The sequence below is a fragment of the Macrobrachium rosenbergii genome, chromosome 23 (genome assembly GCF_040412425.1).
Source record: "Macrobrachium rosenbergii isolate ZJJX-2024 chromosome 23, ASM4041242v1, whole genome shotgun sequence".
NCBI classification, from domain to species: Eukaryota; Metazoa; Arthropoda; class Malacostraca; order Decapoda; family Palaemonidae; genus Macrobrachium; species Macrobrachium rosenbergii.
The window spans coordinates 25,235,906-25,255,994 of NC_089763.1; the positions used below are offsets into that span (position 1 = coordinate 25,235,906).

General features: G+C 37.6%; 1 protein-coding gene across 2 annotated transcripts; it reads right to left on the reverse strand.

The window, feature by feature from the left end:
• Nucleotides 1-278: 278 nt before the first annotated feature.
• On the reverse strand, nt 279-10,052 carry LOC136851385 (uncharacterized). Of its 2 annotated transcripts, XR_010856856.1 has the most exons (4): nt 9,922-10,052; nt 1,852-2,001; nt 1,568-1,730; nt 279-1,129 (listed from the first exon to the last, which is right to left on the reverse strand). XR_010856856.1 is itself a non-coding variant. In XM_067125461.1 (2 exons), the coding sequence occupies exon 2, from the start codon at nt 7,790-7,792 to the stop codon at nt 5,054-5,056; it is 2,739 nt and encodes a 912-aa protein (XP_066981562.1). In that variant the 5' UTR covers nt 7,793-7,828; nt 9,922-10,042; the 3' UTR covers nt 4,475-5,053. The 2 variants fall into 2 exon arrangements, 1 of the variants encoding a protein (XP_066981562.1); XM_067125461.1 differs by lacking the exons at nt 279-1,129; nt 1,568-1,730; nt 1,852-2,001 and adding an exon at nt 4,475-7,828 and having other exon boundaries at nt 9,922-10,042.
• Nucleotides 10,053-20,089: the final 10,037 nt, after the last annotated feature.

Consider the following 20,089-nt stretch of genomic DNA (forward strand, 5'->3'; position numbering starts at 1 on the left):
AAATACGTACATACACACACACACACACACACATATATATATATATATATATATATATATATATATATTATACATATTATACACACACACATATATACATATATTATATATATATATATGGTATATATACACTACTTTCCTATATGATGTTAAGTAATAATAATAATAATAATAATAATATTTCACACGTGCAATTGTAACTATCACAGTGACAGAATACCTTGGTAGGGTGTTGATGGGATAACCAGGAGAGAGAGAGAAGAGAAGAAAGAAGAGGCCATGACCAAAGAAAGGTATCCCATGCAAATAAAAAAATATCCAAACAGTAAATATTTTCCTACCGCGTACATTCATGTTTATTAGCGTAGCTATAGCATAAATCAGTGTTATTTTTAGCTTTTCTCGTTTCCCGTTGAGCTTCTGCACAGCTAAACATTTGATTCTAGGTCATCTGCCAGAGCTAAACACAACCAAAGTCATCCTCCTTAGCTAAATGTATCATTATATAGAGTCATCTTCCATGGTAAAACATAACATCAACCAAAGACATCTTCTGGCCCTAACATGTCATTTTGATCCTAAGTCATATCCTGGACATAAACACAGTCACAATCCAAAGTCATTTTCTGGGGCAAAACATTATGCAAAGCCAAATTCTGGATGTTGGTTGATATGTCGTCATATTACCCAAAGTCCTCTTCCAGTGCTGAGCATATCATAAGTCCTGGTATATATATATTTTATTTTTTAAAAGGAGAAATCCAAACTCATCATCCAGAACAGCTGACACTACAACGCCAGGCACTTGTTAGCTGCCCTGTCATTTCACCATGAATCAACATCAGGAAGGGTATCATGTCCTAAATCGTGAGGCATTCCCTGGAATGAACAATGCTTTCATCAGTAAGAGTCAGGAGCATGTTTGTTTTGTTTGTTAAAGCAATTATGGTAGTGAGCCAGAGGTACTTACCATCTAATTTGGAGATTCAGAAATCTCGCATCGAATTTTTGTGATCTAGGCAGGATGATTGAGTATTTAATTCTCAGACGTCTCATACTGTATACGAAGCAGTCGACCTGCCGGTCTCGCGTCAGGTTCAGCCGTGGGAACACGAGATAGTCTAGCTCTCTGTTGGGTAGTAAAAGGAGAGTTAGCTTGATAACTGAGGCAAATGCACATCCAAAAAAAAATGGCGGTAAAACAGAAAGAGGGCAAGAGGATGAATCTTGGACCAAGGGATGTTAAGTACCATTTTGAAGCTTGTATAAAAGTTTCTTCTTTGTTTAAACATATGTGTCAGCTATGATGAGGAAGAGGCAAATCCCATGCTGGAAGTCTAAAGTGAGTTTGTTGCTCAGTGAATATCACTGTTGCACAAAACAAAAATAAATACACACTGCGTGTTATCGTTATTCTAAACAAATGTGAAAAGAAATTTGTAAAAGAACAACAAACCCAAGGCAGTAGAAGGTCTTGGCATAACAGTTATGGTAGAACCTAAGAATTTAGATAATTTGTTATATCACCTCAGGATTTGGTAGTTGAATTAAGCCAATAGCTACATACGGGAATAATGTGGTGGGCGCAAGCTTTCTGAGAATTTCAGTAGCTTTCAGAATATCCAACTTAGAGGTCACCCCAGGGATGTAGAGGCAGAAAAGGTCTAACCTGCCAAAGCTTGGTAATGGAGTAATTTCCACTGGATCCAAATTAAGGTCTGCACAGACACCTGGGAGAAGACAGCATTTAAGGTGAGAACAAGTTTATTTCACTTTGTAGAAAGATTTTCAAACTTAAATTCCATAAGTGAATATATCATGTATAGAAAAAGTGTTAGACTGTGCACTCACACAAAGAATATATATAATGTGGACCCTTGAGAAAGTTCTGGAGTTGAATGTAGGCAGAAACATCAGGAACACTTGCCCATAATGTGTGCAGAGTCTTGAGGAAGCCTCAGGTCTCCTGACATCCTTCCGACATACTCTTCTACTCGACACCTGTCGGGGACAGAAGCAGGTTATCAGAACTGGTGAATGAACTGTATTTCGTTTGGTTCTGTGCAATGTCCACTCATTCCTGACGAGCCCTTTGTGTAGGTGTACAAAGAGCTAGAGATGTGACTTCTTTGCATGGGGGTCAATCAACATTTCAATAATTAGAGCATGAAAGTAGCAATGATCATTGTCGTGTATTGTTTTCAGGAGCAATTTCCTCCTGGGGTAAACAGCTTTAGGATCATGTCAAGATTAGCGAACCCAGCATCTCCATGTCAAGAAATTGAAGGAACCAATAATCCCATTGGGCAAGGAATGGCTAACCCAATTCCACAGGACTAGTACTAAATACAGCGAAACAGCATTCATCTACACTGTTTCGCCGTGTTTAAAGTACTAGCCCCCGGGGATCAAATGTCTGGTACCGAAGTGTTCATGTCTAGAGCAGCGAACCTGATTATTCCCATGTAAGAACAACGAACAATAATCTTCTCTGTAAAGAATAGCGAACCCTACTGAGTGGGTTTGCTAACTTGAGATGATCCCAACTTTATATATATATATATATATATATATATATATATATATAAACTATATATATAATATATATATATATATATGTTTTTATATATATATATATATATATAATAATAATAATATATATATATATTATATATATATATATATATATTATGTACATTTATATATATATAATGTATATTTATATATATATATATATATATATATATATATATATATATATACATATTTATATATATATGCAGTATATTTATATATATGTATAAATATACTGCATATATATACAGAAATGTATATGTATATAGTACATATATATATATATATATACATATATATATATATATATATATATATATATATATATATATATATATATATATATATATATATATATATATATAAAAAGTTGGGATCATCTCAAGATTGTAAACCCACTGCAGCAGGGTTCGCTATTCTTTACAAGAAGATTATTGGGTTCGTTATTCTTTACATGGGAATAATCGGGTTCGCTGTATGTGTATATAGTCGTATATGATGTTAAATTAAGTGAAACCATTACCTACGAGAAAAATTATTTTTTGTTACGGACAACGGCCACCTATATCATCTACACAGCTTTCCTGTAGATTAGCCAACACGGTATAAATAAATGACTGTGGAGGGTGCAAAAGGGAAATTGAAAATGTTGAGGAGTTGAGCAATTCCAGGAGTTGATGGAATTTCAAGCAAGAGGCTGTGGGATGACAACAGTTATTGTGATAACAGTGATTGTGGGTGATCAAGTTAAGCGAGCATCTTGGGCTGAGTAAGAAGTGCAAGTGATTTGAATACGAATTTTAATGGCTTCTCAGTATTTGCAGTAAACGATTCAGGTTTCTGCAAGTATAGGGGCATAGCATTAATGGCTAACTGAGAAGGGGTAAGGCGAGATTTGATTGTGATAGCTAGACTGATAAACTGAGGGGTAGGGTGAGATTTGATTGTAATAGCTAGACTGATAAACTGAGGAGTCGAAATGGAGAGTGTTGTGGGCTCAGTCCACCATTAAAACGTCTCTCCCACCATCTAGAGGATGCCGGTTAAATAACCTAACCTAATCTTGCCACACCAACCTGGGAAAGTAAGTCTCGGGTCTTTTATTAGATTTATCTCCTGGAAATATATTCTACCTGTCTTTGGGTTCATAGTCCTTTCATATCAACATAAGAGTGAACTGAATTAATACAAAGGAAAGCTGTACTGTTGTGATACAATCAGACTCATGACAACTGAATGATTTCCTTACTTTTCAAAGAGAACGTTTAGCATGCCAGTGGTTGCTGTTGGTGCCATAGGGTTCCTGAAGTCGTGGTTTAGGTCTAGGTTAACCGTGAATTCATTTCTTGCTAGTTCGTGAAGAATGTTGTCAGTACTTGGGGTCATCTCATCTATGTACACATAAACCTTCCCTTCATAGGCATTTTTTTCTAGCTTTGGCAGGTACTGTAGTGCCTTAAGATAACCTTCTGCATTATGAGTTCTGATACTAATCATTCCCTTTTCAACACTAAAATTTCTCAAGTGAAATCCATGGAATTTGATCCATTTCTGAAGCTCCTCTATATCTAACAGACTGGCTGTCACCTGTATATCAACAATAACATACCTGGTATTTCGCAAGGGTCTCAAAAGTTGTGCCAGTACATGAACATATCTCTCAAAGTTTGAGTCTGTTATGAAAATGTTCTTCACATTGATTTTATGGGTGGTGATAAGCTGAAACAAGTCACTGCTGATTCTTGAGCCATCCTTGATAGCAATGTTAACACTTGGGTGATCATCGCTTCTGCATAGTGGGACAAAGACCTCAGGATCAAGAGCCAAAAATGAACATTAGAATCACTTATTTCAAAATCTCTTACTTGGAATTTATTTATGTGGAAGCGTTTCTTCTCTATTTCTGTTATCAGTGTGATGGTGGTCGAAATACCTTCATCAATAATTAAATGCACTTCATCATTACCTGCTGCCTTGAAGGAGGTTGTAGCCATTCCTTCGAACATTATTTTGTTGGGTATGAAATTATGTTCAGTTACCAGAAATCGCCTAACTGTGAATCCATTGAGATTTATCAAGGTTAGTAAATCAATAGTGTCTGTTAAGTTTCCAGTAATGTAAATGTCAGTGCATGTTTCATTTGCCTGGTTTGAGGGCACTGGCATATCCTTGAAGGTTGAGATGTAATCATAAAAGTTTGTGTCATCTATAATGCAATCCCTGACTTTAAATAGTACGACTTGAAACTGGTTTTTCTTGATGATGTTCATCAGGGCAGTGAGTTTCCGTAAATCTTCATCTACATTTAAAGATATTTCTAGCTTTTCTTTATCCCTAAAAGGCATGGTCACCTTTCCCAATAGGTTGATATATTTGCCATAATGATTGTCATTGATCAGCAGTTTCCTCACTGTGAAATGGTGACGCACGAGGAGTTCTAGGAGTCCATCAGCTCTGATCAGATCACCAACGATATCAATTATGAAATGTTACACTTAGCATCTGGAGATAATTGTGGAAGGAACTTCAGCCTTTGGATATACTCCACGACATTGGAATCACAAACCTCAAGATCACGCAGTTTTAGCCTTCTAACTTTCAAGTTGCGTTGTTTTACCACAGTTAGTAGTTCCCGCATGGTGCACAAGTCTTCATCGACAGTGATATCAACTTCAATATCACCTTCGTCTTTCAGTGGTAATGAGAGTTTCTTTAACATGTCAGTGTACTCCTTGTAATTTCTCTGAGTTATAAGTAGTCTCTCAATTGTCATTTGGAATGAGCTGATTAGGTAGAGTAATTCATGGGCTCCCATTAGCTCTCCCTCAATGGCAATATCAATCCTCACTTTCCTGGCCTCCTTAAAAGGGCGCTTCAGAGATTTCAAGAGAGCAACGTAGGCAGACATTGATGAATCTGTTATCTGAATGCTCCCACTGAAAACCTTTTGCTGCTTACTGATGAAGGCAGCGGTGAACTCATCACACTTGACAGAGTTGAGTATATTGATCCACGAATCTCTTTCTCTCATTCCAGTCGACTGGAGGAGTTCCAAAGCTTCTAGTTTTACATCCTCAGCAATTTGAGCCTTTTCGGAATAGAACATACCTACTAAACAAAGTAGCATGTTTTGAAATTTTGCTAATTCAAACTGAGGGGAGCCATGAATTTTTTGTAACAAGTTCTGAATGACATGAGTTTTGCGGCTTACAAATAACTGCAGCATTGAATTAACAGCTGTTTTAAAGCCACTTCTTCTGGTCATGTTCTTATTTGCTAATTTCTCCTTTGCCGTCTCCACAATGGTGTGACTCACCTGAGGTGGAACACAGTTGTGATTAAGACAAGAAGTTACTGCTTTCATTATCTCATCTATGTCATATCCCTGATTTTCCCCAGATATTTCAAGGAAAATGTACAAAGCTGCGAGAAAGTCTTGGAGACCTTTGTGTGGGAATGAGTATATCACATCTTTGCTAAGAGCACGCTTAAGGAATGCACTGATCATCTCTTCAATGGGAACTTGAATATTTCTGCAAACTTCCTCCAGTCTTTTATAGGCTTGTTGTGGTAGGTGAATATGATCATTGATTAGTCCTCCTAGGGATTCTTTGCTTAAAGCATGCATGAAGTAATTGATCTTTCTGTGCAACACAGATTCATCAGCTGGTGTACTGACTTGCAGTCTTTCTTTCAGTTTGTTTTTGTACAATCTGAGGATCTCTCCATACAGTTCAGGGGCAGTATTAATTTTGATGACATTCATGTAGTCATAAGCCCATAAAATATTCAGCAGAGAAAGGTTATATGGCAGCCTCCATAAGTCAGCCAAACGATGTTCAGTCCTTTTCAGATAGCTGAGTAGGCCTTTTACATCTTGTGCATGTGGAAATATCTTTGCAATCTCACTGTGGTATTTGATAACAAAATCATCCCTTTTTTCCAGAGGAATTCCCAAAAGCTGGATATGCTTCAAGTTGTGAGAATTCGCTCTTTGGTGCAAATAGTTCAACTTCTCAGGTCTCGTTGTAATCAGCAATGTTATTTCAGAACGTGTCTTAAGATCAAGAATTTCCCCAAACAAATTGGCTGACGACTTATTCAGTTCATCCAGACCATCCAGTATGATGAATACCTTCTGAGCAATTACCACCCTTTTCAGATCACCAGGTTTGAATATTGTGGAAACCTTTGGCATAAGGTGATACAGTAAATCATCGAATGACTTTATGGCCGAGTTTCTGCACTCAGCTTTCAGCAAGATATCATACGTGTCGAGGTATTTCATGTTACCCTCCTTCAATCTCCAGTCACATACAATCTTCTTTGTCAGGGTTGTTTTCCCAACCCCGGCTGCACCATCTATTACAACCACATCATTTGTTTTCTTAAAATTCTGATCACACAAAACGTCCTCATATGAAACACTGACCTTTTGTCCAGATGGCAACTCTCCTTTAAGTTTCATCTCCGTATAAACTTCCTTTAAAGGGAGTTTGACCTCAACTAAATGGTTCACGTTACTTACTTCACTTTCGCAAGCCATGTCATATTGCTGAAGCACTTCCTTCACGCCTGCTTCATTGACTAAGTCAGACAGGGCTTCAAAGAGCATCTCCTTCCTGTAGTCTTCAAATGTATTTACTTCAAACTCACCAAAAAGATACTTCCGAATTTCAGATTGCACATCATCAATCTCACGTTCAACCATGCCTGGTTCAAGACCGTAAATCTCCCCAGTAAATTTCAGAATCCTGGTCAAGATGTCTTGAATTTCTTTTGCTTCCTCAGTGAGGTTCTTGTTTGTGAGGGGAGGGTGGTCATCGTGAGCAAGATCATTCCTTTTATTTTTGACAATGGTTATCAGAGATTCTATGCCAGCTATTTCTTTGTCCTGCTCTTTCCAGCTCTCACCGTCCTTGGCCAGGCCATGGCTCCCATTGCGAAGGCACTTGTACAACAGCGTTATGTCGAATGATTCCCCGTTACGGTCATTCTTGACCTTTTCCTTCTGAACAGTAGTGAGTCCTTTTGTAAAACCCAGAATACCCCCCGCTTCGTAGTAGTCTAGCAATGACGGGTATCTGGATCTACCGGGTGAACCATTCTGAAACACATACAACAGGACTCGAGTCGTCACTTTCCTGTGAATACAACTGAGTCGTGTCAGATTCTTTTCTTCGGCGTCGTACACTTGTGATTGCCCCTTCGAAGCCATGAAAAAGGCATCAATGGGGTGCTATGTGTCCAGATTCTGAAAAAAAAAAAAAAAAAATGAGAGATATTCACTACTTCAGAGTCTGACTACAGGAGATGAATTGCCAGAAATGAGATACCTGAAAGTTTAACTACAGGAGATAAAACATAGCAAGAAATTGAGAACTATTTACATATCTGAATCCGACTACTAGACTATCTCAGATTTGAATATAAGTAACATTTATGATTATATATTACGTACACATGTCACAGGATGTGACAAACCCTGGGACCCCAGAATAGTAAACAGCATGGATATACAGAGATAAAGAATAAACCATAATTGGGACTAAAATATAAAATTTAGGCCAAAGGCCAAGCGTTGGGACCTATGAGACCATTCGGCGCCGAAAATAATGTTAAAACAATTGTTGGCAGAGGGTGGAAAGTAAGATGGAAGAAAGAGAATATGAACGGAGGTCTAGTAAAAAATAATGAATTGGGTTGCAGCTAGGGGCCGTAGGGACGCTGTAAAGAACCTTCACCAATGCTTACATTGCACCAATTGAGGTACACTGACGGCACTGCCCTCCTATGGAAAGAATAAACTTAGAGAGAGAGAGAGAGAGAGAGAGAGAGAGAGAGAGAGAGAGAGAGAGAGAGAGAGAGCAAAGAAAAGCAGATAAGACCATCAACGCTGAAAAATCATATTAGGTCAGTGAGACAAGGGTAGCTTTTGACCAAGTTTGAACTTCAACAAGCAGGCTTCACGACTGGGAAGACCATTCCACAATTTCATCACGAATAAGAAAATCATTGTATGTGGTAAGAGGGGAGACATAAAGTGCCAGTGATGAGAGCCACTAATATGGGTGTCCGGAAACGAGAACCACGTCTTTGTTAAGTGTCTGACGTTGGGCTTCAGAGACCTGAAAATGAGAATCACTACCATATTTCAGTGTGAATGCTGGATGCAAAGCTCAAGAAATAAGAACTGACACTAGATTTTACACTATCCACTGGAACCTGCTTACCAATTTCTTGCAGACTTACAATACGACTTTGTATCTTTAATTGAAATTCTTATTGATTGAACTGCTAAACCTGTAATTATTCCAAGTCCCAATTTTCTGTCTGTTCTTATGAAGGCAAAGGGCTTTCCCAGCCTTTGAGAAATCGTGTTGAAGGTTAGAGAGCAGGAAAGGATGTCCTGCGTGGTGACGTAGGATACTGATAAAGTTTTTATGCCGAAAGAACAGAAATCAAGAAAACGACGCAATAAACATCTACAAATCACTACGCAGTCGACTGCTAACAATACCTGGTGGCAATTTTCTTAAATTTTGGGCGGGAAGAAGTCTTCTCAGTCAAAAGAAGCAGTCTTATGAGTTCTTCACTGGATGGGTTGATATCGTACTCGCCTAGCATTCTCCTAGGCCTGCGTTCGATTCTCCGGCCGGCCAGTGAAGGATTAGAGGAATTTGTTTCTGGTGATAGAAATTCATTTCCCGGTATAATGTGGTTCGGATTCCACAATAAAGCTGCAGGTCCCGTTGCTAGGTAACCAATTGGTTCTTAGCCACGTAAAATAAGTCTAATTCTTCGGGCCAGCCCTCTCTAGGAGAGCTGTTAATCAGCTCAGTGGTCTGGTAAAACTAAGGTATACTTAACTTATAAGGGCCAACTTTGTGTATTTGACATCAGTACGATTTCTGGGAAACTTTAGGCAGCCACAACTGTTGAAGATGTTGAGATTTCTTTTATATACCAGGCGCATCTGCATATCTTCCTCTTTCCACTGATGTGTGTTTTTTTATAATCGGCCAACCTTAAAGTCTGCCTTGTCTAGAGGTACTCTGAATGTATATTTTAGCCCGTCCAGTAAGGGTTAAGAAAGTGAGCCAGAGCTTCTGAATGGTAAAGCCTTTTGCACATCCTGAACCATTTGCGTTACAAAGGTTGACTTAGTAAAGTTATTGTACCGACTTCAAGTACAGCCTACAGTACCACTGAAGATGAATATAACAGAACAAATATCACAAGAAACATCACAAAACTTTATCCCCATTACCTCGTTCAACGCTCACCTCGACACACATACTGATACAGACAAGCACAGACAGTCAGAAACAGACTTAAAAATATTACCTCCTCCTTTGTTCGCGGATGTGATGGAAGAATCGCTTAAATTATCCAAATAGTGTCTGCTTCTGCGCAGACTACACCTCACGGACCACCGATAAACAACTGAGCTATGAACTCGGTCAGCTTCCCGAGTCTCAGTAGCTGGTGCGCAGTGTTGCCAAATAAGTATGCCAAAAAGTCACTACAGGAGCCCTCAAAATTCGCTAGATTCCATAAAAGTAGCTAAATCTATATATATACTGTTATATATATATATATATATATATATATATATATATATATATATATATATATATATATATATATATATATATATATATATATATATATTCAGTGAGCCACACTGTCAAATTGGGTATTTCTGTAGTTATGGCAAACATTTTCCCACTCTTTTCAGACCACCTCTTATAACAAGAATGGCATTAACGGTTTCCGTATTCAATCTGTTTTTAAGTTCTGACTCAACTATATCGAGTTGGCTAAATAATCATTCTACCTCAGCATTAGAACGAGGAAGAGAGTGCCAGGTCATCATGTTCTTTGAACGGATTAACGCCTGAAGCGTCTATGTAGGCCTATTTATTTACTTCTATCCAAAAATTTTCAGTGGACTTTCTCTCAATCCATTTCGTTACAGTTAAATTTCGCCACTGATTATCTATCTTATCGATATCTTTGCATCTATAACCGAAGGCTTCGGTTCGATATATTCACATTCATAACCGAAGGCTTCGGTTCGATATCTTCACATTCATAACCGAAGGCTTCGGTTCGATATCTTCACATTTATAACCAAAGGCTTGGGTTCGATATCTTCGCATTTATAACCGAAGGCTTGGGTGCGATATCTTCGCATTTATAACCGAAGGCTTCGGTTCGATATCTTCGCATTTATAACCGAAGGCTTGGGTTCGATATCTTCGCATTTATAACCGAAGGCTTCGGTTCGATATCTTCGCATTTATAACCGAGGGCTTCGGTTCGATAACCACATTCATAATCGAAGGCTTCGGTTCGATATCTTCGCATTTATAACCGAAGGCTTCGGCAATCTCTCCAATAGGGGCCCTAATTGACTGTAAACATTCGTTGACTGAGAAGAGACATATTCTTCACCACTTGAGAATTTTCTGTTAGTCTTCGTCTCTATTCTGTGCAAAGTTTAACGGCAGAAGATATACAGAGGTTACGAATAATTATCCACAGCCTCACGAGAGAGCTGTGAATTTTTGCAAGTGGTTTTAAATTCATAGCCTAGATAAGGACTCGGGTTAACATAGGAAATAATATCAGAGGTCAGTGGGTCAGTTCTAGCTGTTGGAATAGTCACTTTTCGGCTTGTTGCCTGAGTTAGATTAGTCAGGTCAAGTAGCAATTTTGTAGGTTCAACATTGTCTCCTTGAAAAGATTTAACACAATGTTGGATATCTTGCAGTCCTGTGCGTAAAATCAGTAGATAAAACTTGTTAATTTGATCACTATACATGTCATATAACATTTCCGCCCTATAACACTTTTCTGATGATCTGGTTATCCCAAAATGTCATTTTAGCTCATCCCGTTGCCTAAGAAAACGGGTTACAGCAGGTTCCAAGGAAATCAGTCTAGTGTGACTCGGTGTATATGAAGAGGGGTCTTTCCGTCATTTGTTGTTTCACTGAGTTGAGAACGTGGGGTCTTTCCGTCATTTGTTGTTTCACTGAGTTGAGAACGTGGGGTCTTTCCGTCATTTGCTGTTTCACTGAGTTGAGAACGTGGGGTCTTTCCGTCATTTGCTGTTTCACTGAGTTGAGAACGTGGGGTCTTTCCGTCGTTTGTTGTTTCACTGAGCTGAGAACGTGGGGTCTTTCCGTCATTTGTTGTTTCACTGAGCTGAGAACGTGGGGTCTTTCCGTCATTTGCTGTTTCGTTGAGTTGAGAACGTGGGGTCTTTCCGTCATTTGTTGTTTCACTGAGTTGAGAACGTGGGGTCTTTCCATCATTTGTTTTTTCGTACAGTTGAGAATATAAGTGTTGCCTTTTAGTGGAATGTCCAGACCAATTATAAGTTTCAGGCACTATAAATTCAATATTTCTTGGAAGTGTTTCTCCCACAGAATGAGAGACTGCGAGCTGCAATTAATGAGTGACAAACACATCGAATCATTATCAAATTAGGCGGTCCAAGTTCTTTTTTCAGCAGTTCACACACGTCTTTGTTTATGCCTGTATTTATGCTTGCATTATCAACACCTACTGCAAGTAGTTTTCGTGGGTCAAGGTTAACTTTTTTCAGTAACTTTACAATAGCAGTAACAATACTTTCCGCAGTTCCAGATTCAATTTCTACTGATCCTAAATAGGTGGACACAATTTTTTCTAAGTTCTTACTAGAGTACCTTACAGTTACTCCCAGTAATTTGACTACTGATATGTTGGTCGACTCATCAATTAATATACTGTACTTTGCATCATTAATATCATCTTTCAAACAATCTATAAAATGTGGGCCACGTACAATTTCAAAAATATTCTGACACTTTGTTCTATGTAATTTCATGTTCTTGCCAGGCTTGCTTTCACACAAAATGGCCTTACACGTTTTGCTTAAATGATCCACAGTCAAAAAGGCAGTATGGGCTGAAACTGAAATAAACATTGGTAATCTTTCTTCTGCTTCACTGGCTGAGCTATCGTGTAAATCACTACTTTTAGTGAAATTCAACTTTTTAGTTTTCTGTAAAAGAAAACTACCGAGACCTGAGGCTAGAGGGCTGTAAATTGGTATGTTGATCATCCACCCACCAATCTAAATTGCTGCCCTCTAGCCTCAGTAGTTTTGATTTTATCTAAGGTCAAAATTAGCCATAATCGTGCCTCTGGCAACGGTATAGGATAGGCCACCACCGGGTCGTGGTTAGTTTCATGGGCCTCGTCTCATATGGCATTATACCGAGACCACCGAAAGATAGATCTATTTTCGGTGGCCTTGATTATACACTGTAGCAGCTGTACGGAAAATTCGATTGTGCCGAAGAAACTTCGGCGCCTTTTTTACTTTTGTCTTGCATTGAAGACGGCTCAGCTGCCTTGATGTGCATTTTCGAAGACAAGTGCTTACGCGAGTCGCTAATCTTAGCATTAATTTCACTTTTACAATAAACTCAATACTGTGGTTTGGTTTTATCAGTTTCAACAGGCCTTATCCAATTTTTCAAATCGGGTAGATGATTCCCAGGTTTTTCCTATAAGCTTGTGGATATTTCGGTGCGATGCTGGTGAAGGCTCTAGCACGGTGCCGGTGATTATATACTGACAAAAAATATGTAACTTTCCGTTGAGGTAGGGATTGCATGTTACTATACAGGAAGTGTACGGGAACGCTACAAGATTGAAGCTGGGCAGGGATTACGTGGAGGGTATTGATGGGTAGGAGGGGTAATTAATTGCCTGGAGACTTGGCGAGAGAACAAGTTTTTTAAGACCGTTTCCTTACTATCGTACGCAAGTTCAAAAGTATTGTATGTTAACTGTATGATTATCAATATATTACCTCTAAAATAACTATACAGCAGATATTATGCTGTAGCCCTGTGTTATATTTTCTACCTTAATTACTAACATAGTGATGATAGTCAAAAGAGGCGTTTCCAGGAGTTTCCAGCCGAGGAAAGATGACATAAATACAATAAGAGACAGCTCGAATAACTTTCATAACGATCAAAGGCAACGTCGGATTATACTTCAATCACGCTGCTCTATTTCTCTTTACGACTACACTGCCTGTCGTATAATATGAAAATACAATACAGGGCGTTTTTAGAATGCTTTCTTAATGTTTCGTTACCGTACAGTTTTTTACGTCACGATTTGATTTTGTAATGTTGAAATGCGCACAACGGATTTTTCACTCTAACCTAAGCATACAGTAAATGTTAAAATTTACTTATAATGAAATTCAACAATTCCAACAATTTAGGCCTATGGTACTCTATCAGCTTTACAGTTTATTATATAATATATATATAGATACATATATATTTATATACATATATATATATATATATATATATATATATACATATATATATATATATATATATATATATATATATATATATATATATATATATATATATATATATATATATATAATTTAGCATGTCTTCCCTGAGGGGCTGTTAAGGTACTAAAGAAAGCTGCTCACATTTTCTAGTCCAAATATCACAGGGATCATTAGGCCTATAAGGTGCTAAACGGCAGCACAGTGTAATAACAAGCAGATTAATCATAATGATAATAATGAAAAGAAAGGCTGCTGCTGCTTTTAAAAGGGTGACTTCAGAGTTCGTATAACGACAGTCTCTGCCATATTCATCCTTGAAAGCCTGACTCCAAGAATGAGCCTTCGTGTCTCAAACTTCCAACCTAACGGCTTTGCTGGCTAGCAATAGGCTGGCATTCTCTATCATACTGTATTTTGCGCACGCGCTGGCAACTAAGACTCTCTCTCTCTCTCTCTCTCTCTCTCTCTCTCTCTCTCTCTCTCTCTATATATATATATATATATATATATATATATATATATATATATATATATAATTATTTGGTTGAGATGCAACAAAATAATAATAATAATAATAATAATAATAATAATAATAATAATAATAATAATAATAATAATAGAAAACTAGGAAACACGTGACAATACACAAAGCACTACACCCAAGAGCAAACACATACAGACTATACATAACACAAGAGGAAGCGGGGAGAGGGGCTACCAAGCATAGAGGCTGCGTCAACATCGAGAACAGAGCACTGGGGCACTCTCTCTCTCTCTCTCTCTCTCTCTCTCTCTCTCTCTATATATATATATATATATATATATATATATATATATATATATATATATATATATATATATATATATATAATTATATACTAATATATATCACACATTACCACAGGTGAAAAATAAATAGATGAGGTGTAGGTCCTGACCGGTTTCGACTTTATTTCAAGCCATTGACGAAGGACTGATACAGAGTATTAGAGGTCACAAATATATATACTACAGGAACAGTACTGACGAACATACACAACCGTTAGAGACTACATATCCACCCACAGGCCGGTGTCAAGGTAGGAGTGGCCTTCAAAACTCATTTGGCTAAGAATCACAATATACTCTCGGGGGACAATATACTGATAACCATATCGACCATAGGCGACAACAGATCCACACCTGACAGGTGTCAGGGAGGCGGAGTTTGGAAAAGTCATAAGCACTGCTGCCCCCGTACTGTGTTTACAAATATGTGGTAATGTGGGATAAGTGAATCACGTACAAAAAAGTGATTATGATCATATAATATATATATATATATATATATATATATATATATATATATATATATATATATATATATATATATATATGAACTGTTTCACCCTAACTGCCAATTTGATCTTCCACAACATTAGACTAAAAAAAAAAAACGAACCGTTTCTATAAAAAAAATACAGGGTAACCTAATCACTATGATTCAGTTATCTTCTAAATAATAATAATAATAATAATAATAATAATAATAATAATAATAATAATAATAATAATAATAATGTACCTCTTAGGCGTTAAGACGCGTTTTCGTTAACTGGTATCAAACGGTCTACTACATTGCCCCACCTTAGCGAAGTATCTTGTAACCGAACGTTAGCCGCCAATAAATCTTGACCTTTCCTGACCTTCGTAAGTGCTCACTGCTTCTCATTTCCATTGATGAACTCCAACCCACCCCTTCCCTCCCCAAATCCCCTACTCTAAAAGAAAAAAAGACCACCATACCATCTTTTCTAAGTAATCTCCCTCTACAGAGGAAAAAAAAATGAAGAATAAATTCCCCCACGAAAGCTGACATTAATCACGTTTCTTTACCTCCTATCCATAATTCTGGAGCGAAGCTCCCTGACCATAAATAAAAAAAAAAATAAATAAAAAATATATGTTAATATCCCAATATCTCGGGTATTTGATAACCGTTATTGATGGCCGTTGGTCAAAGCTATGATAATCTGCACGCCGCGTAAAATGTTAACTTATCCGTAAAGGTGATTATGGATTGCGTCAGCCGGAAGTGGGCGTGGCCACCTGAACTGGGCGGCGCCTTTGAAGTTTTTTTTTTTATTTATTTATTTGCTTGTTTTTTTATATTTAGATGCGAAACTAGGTTTTCTTTTTCGATTTCTTCTTTTTTTTTTTTGAGATGCGAAAGAATATATTTCTTGTTATTCTATATTTTATTTGTTGAGATGCAACAAATAATAATAATAATAATAATAATAATAATAATATTCCCCTGACCGCAAAATAAAATAAAAAACTTTTTTAAATTTATGAAGGTAATTCCAAGACAAATAATAATAATAATAATAATAATAATAATAATAATAATAATAATAATAATAATAATAATAATAATAATAATAATAATAGAAAACTAGGAAACACTTACAATACACAAAGCACTACACCCAAGAGCAAATACAGACAGACTATACATAACACGAAAGGAAGTGGGGAGAGGACTGCTAAGCATAGAGGACTGCGTCAACATCGAGAGCAGAGCACTGGGGCAATATCTGAAAACCAGTGAAGACGAGTGGCTAAGGGAGTGCATGGAAGAAGGACTGATAAAAAGTAGACGAAGACCCAGAAATATACAGAAACAGGAGAATGAAAAACAGAACAGAGGAATGGCACAACAAACCAATGCACGGACAGTACATGAGACAGACTGAAGAACTGGCCAGCGGTGAAACATGGCAGTGGCTACAGAGGGGAGAACTCAAGAAGGAAACAGAACGAATGCTAACAGCAGAGCAAGATCAGGCCCTAAGAGCCAGATATGTTCAAAAAACAATAGATGGAAATAACATCTCGCCCATATGTAGGAAGTGCAATATGAAAGACGAGACCATAAACCACATAGCAAGCGAATGAATGTCCGGCGCTTGCACAGAATCAGTACAGAAAGAAGCATGATTCAGTAGCAAAAGACCTCCACTGGAGCCTGTTCAAGAAACACCAGCTAGCTTGAAGAAATAAGTGGCAGGAACATCAACCTGAGGGAGTGATAGAAAACGATCAGGCAAAGATCCTCTGGGACTATGGTATCAGAAGTTCAGAACAGATAGGGTGGTAAGTGCCAATAGACCAGACGTGACGTTGATTGACAATATCAAGAAGAAAGTATCACTCATTGATGTGGCAAATACCATGGGACACCAGAGTAAATGAGAAGAAAGAGAAAGACTTGATAAGTATCAAGACCTGAAAATCGAAATAAGAAGGATATGGAATATGCCAACGGAAATTGTACCCTTAATCATAGGAACACTAGGCACGATCCCAAGATCCCTGAAAAGGAGTCTGGAAAAAGTAGATGCCGAAGTAGCTCCAGGACTCATGTAGGAGAGTGTGCTACTAGAAACAGCGCACATAGTGTATAAGTGATGGACTCCTAAGGAAGCAGGATGCAACCCGGAACCCCACACTAAAAACCACCCGGTCGAATAGGATGACTGTGATAGACAAAAAAAAATAAAAATAAAAATAAAAATAAAATAAAATAAGATAATAATAATAATAATAATAATAATAATAATAATAATAATAATAATAATAATAATAATAATAATAAATATCCTCCCGACCACAAAATAAAATTAAACAAAAAAAAACTTTAAATTTCTGAAGTTAATTCCGAGACAAGGAAGGAACCGTTTTGGCAACGCAACGGGTCCAAGCGGAAGTTGAATATGCAACTGATAAAAATTTAATCCCGCCGAATGCAAGTTGCAAACGGGGGTCTTTCCGGCGGGTCGCAAACATTGCAAACATTGCAACATTACCGGCGAGATTTTCTCTTCTTTCTTTTCTGCAACGAAACTGTCCAAAAAATTTTTTCTTATTAAAGGACTCGGAGTGAAAGATGGAATTTCTTGGAAGAGATTTTTCAATTTCGTTTTGAAATTTTTCTGCAATAATAATAATAATAATAATAATAATAATAATAATAATAATAATAATAATAATATAAAGAGAGACCAAATATCCTTTTGAAACTTTCAGGAATAATAATAATAATAATAATAATAATAATAATAATAATAATAATAATAATAATAATAATAAATTTCTTTGTGTACTGAGGTCACACTTCGTTCTGCGAAACTCTGTCGATGAATAGCTGAGAGAGAGAGAGAGAGAGAGAGAGAGAGAGAGAGAGAGAGAGAGAGACTGGAAGAAGATTGCTTATTTCTGTTGTGACTTAATAATACTTGAAACGTCCGAGAAAAAGTTAGAGAGAGAGAGAGAGAACTGGAAGAAGGTTGCCTATTCCGTTTGTAATTTAGTAATACTTGAAACATGCGAGAAAAAGTCTGAAGAGAGAGAGAGAAAGAAAGAGAGAGATTCTTACTTTACCCTCATTATGATACAGATTCTTCACCCTAATCCTCTTCATCTGAAAGAAAGAGAGGGAGAGAGATTCTTACTTTACCCTCATTATCATACAGATTCTTCACCCTAATCCTCTTCATCTGAAAGAGAGAGAGGGAGAGAGATTCTCACTTTACCCTCATTATCATGCAGATTCTTCACCCTAATCCTAGTTCCTCGTTGGACGGGTCGATATCGTTCTCGGCTAGCACTGTGCTGGGCCCGCGTTCGGGTCTCCGGCCAGCCAATGAAGAATTAGAGGAATTTATTTCTGGTGACAGAAATTCATTTCTCGCTATAACGTGGTTCGGATTCCACAATAAGCTGTAGGTCGGTTCTTAGCCACGTAAAATATGTCTAATCCTTCGGGCCAGCCCTAGGAGAGCTGTTAATCAGCTCAGTGGTCTGGTTAAACTAAGGTATACTTAACTTATTTTTCTTAATCTGAGAGGGAGAGAGACTCTTACTTTACCCTCATTATCATACAGATTCTACACCTAATCCTCTTAATCTGAGAGAGAGAGAGAGAAAGACGTTCCAATAATATTCTTCACAGGGACAAACATTACTGACATCGTCCTTTAAATCACGTCGGCATCTCCAAAGTCTTCCACCATTCCCCCCCTCTTCCACCTGCTTCCCACATCTCTCTCCCAAAACCATCTTTTAAACTCTTATAGTTGCCTTGCGAGATGGAAGTTAATAGGGTGCTATTTGTCTTGCCAAACTACCCAACTACCACTATCGGTTCTGATACTAATTACGAGCGCCATTTAGCGGCGTGGTAGTTTGGAGGTAATCTGGAGTTATTTATTGCCGTTCTTTAGGGACGAATTTCTCTCTCTTTTTTTTTTTTTTTTTGAGAGAGAGAAGTGTACGACCATGAGTCATCCGCTGAAGTGCTCACGTCAGGCGAGGCTTTGGTCGTTAAAAGGTTGAGAGAGAGAGAGAGAGAGAGAGAGAGAGAGAGAGAGAGAGAGAGAGAGAGAGAGCGCGCAAACTGTTTCCTGAAAGACAGAGACAGTTATTTGGGGAGAGAGATTGTCTATCATTTCTAGAAAAAGTAAAATTTCACCTGAGAGAGAGAGAGAGAGAGAGAGAGAGAGAGAGAGAGAGAGAGAGAGAGAACTGTTTCCTGAGAGAAAGACAGAGACAGTAATATGAAGAGAGAAAAGGAGAGATTATCTGTCATTTCTAGAAAAAGTAAAATTTCACCTGAGAGAAAGAGAGAGAGTAAACTGTTTCCTGAGAGAAAGACAGAGACAGTAATATAGGGAGAAAAGGGAGAGATTGCCTATTATTTCAAGAAAAAGTAAAATGTTACCTGAGAGAGAGAGATAGATGGGGAGAGATGGCAGTAACGTGTTAATTATCTGAATTAAGATAATTTTTCAAGAACCGAAAAACATTTATTTTTCTAACAACATAGTCATGCCTCCGATATATCGTGGGGAGAGAGAGAGAGAGAGAGAGAGAGAGAGAGAGAGAAGCTGAAAGTACATTGTGCTAAAAGCGTAGATATTGATCCGGTACATTGTCTGAAGAGAGAGAACATTGTAAGAATAATCTTACTTGTTCGTGTCTGTACGTAAGTCAAGAACGCATCAGTACTTTGATATCACAGTGCCCTCATGATCTACTTTGCAGTTCAATTGCTGAATAATTTCAACCTCAGAATGATCCACC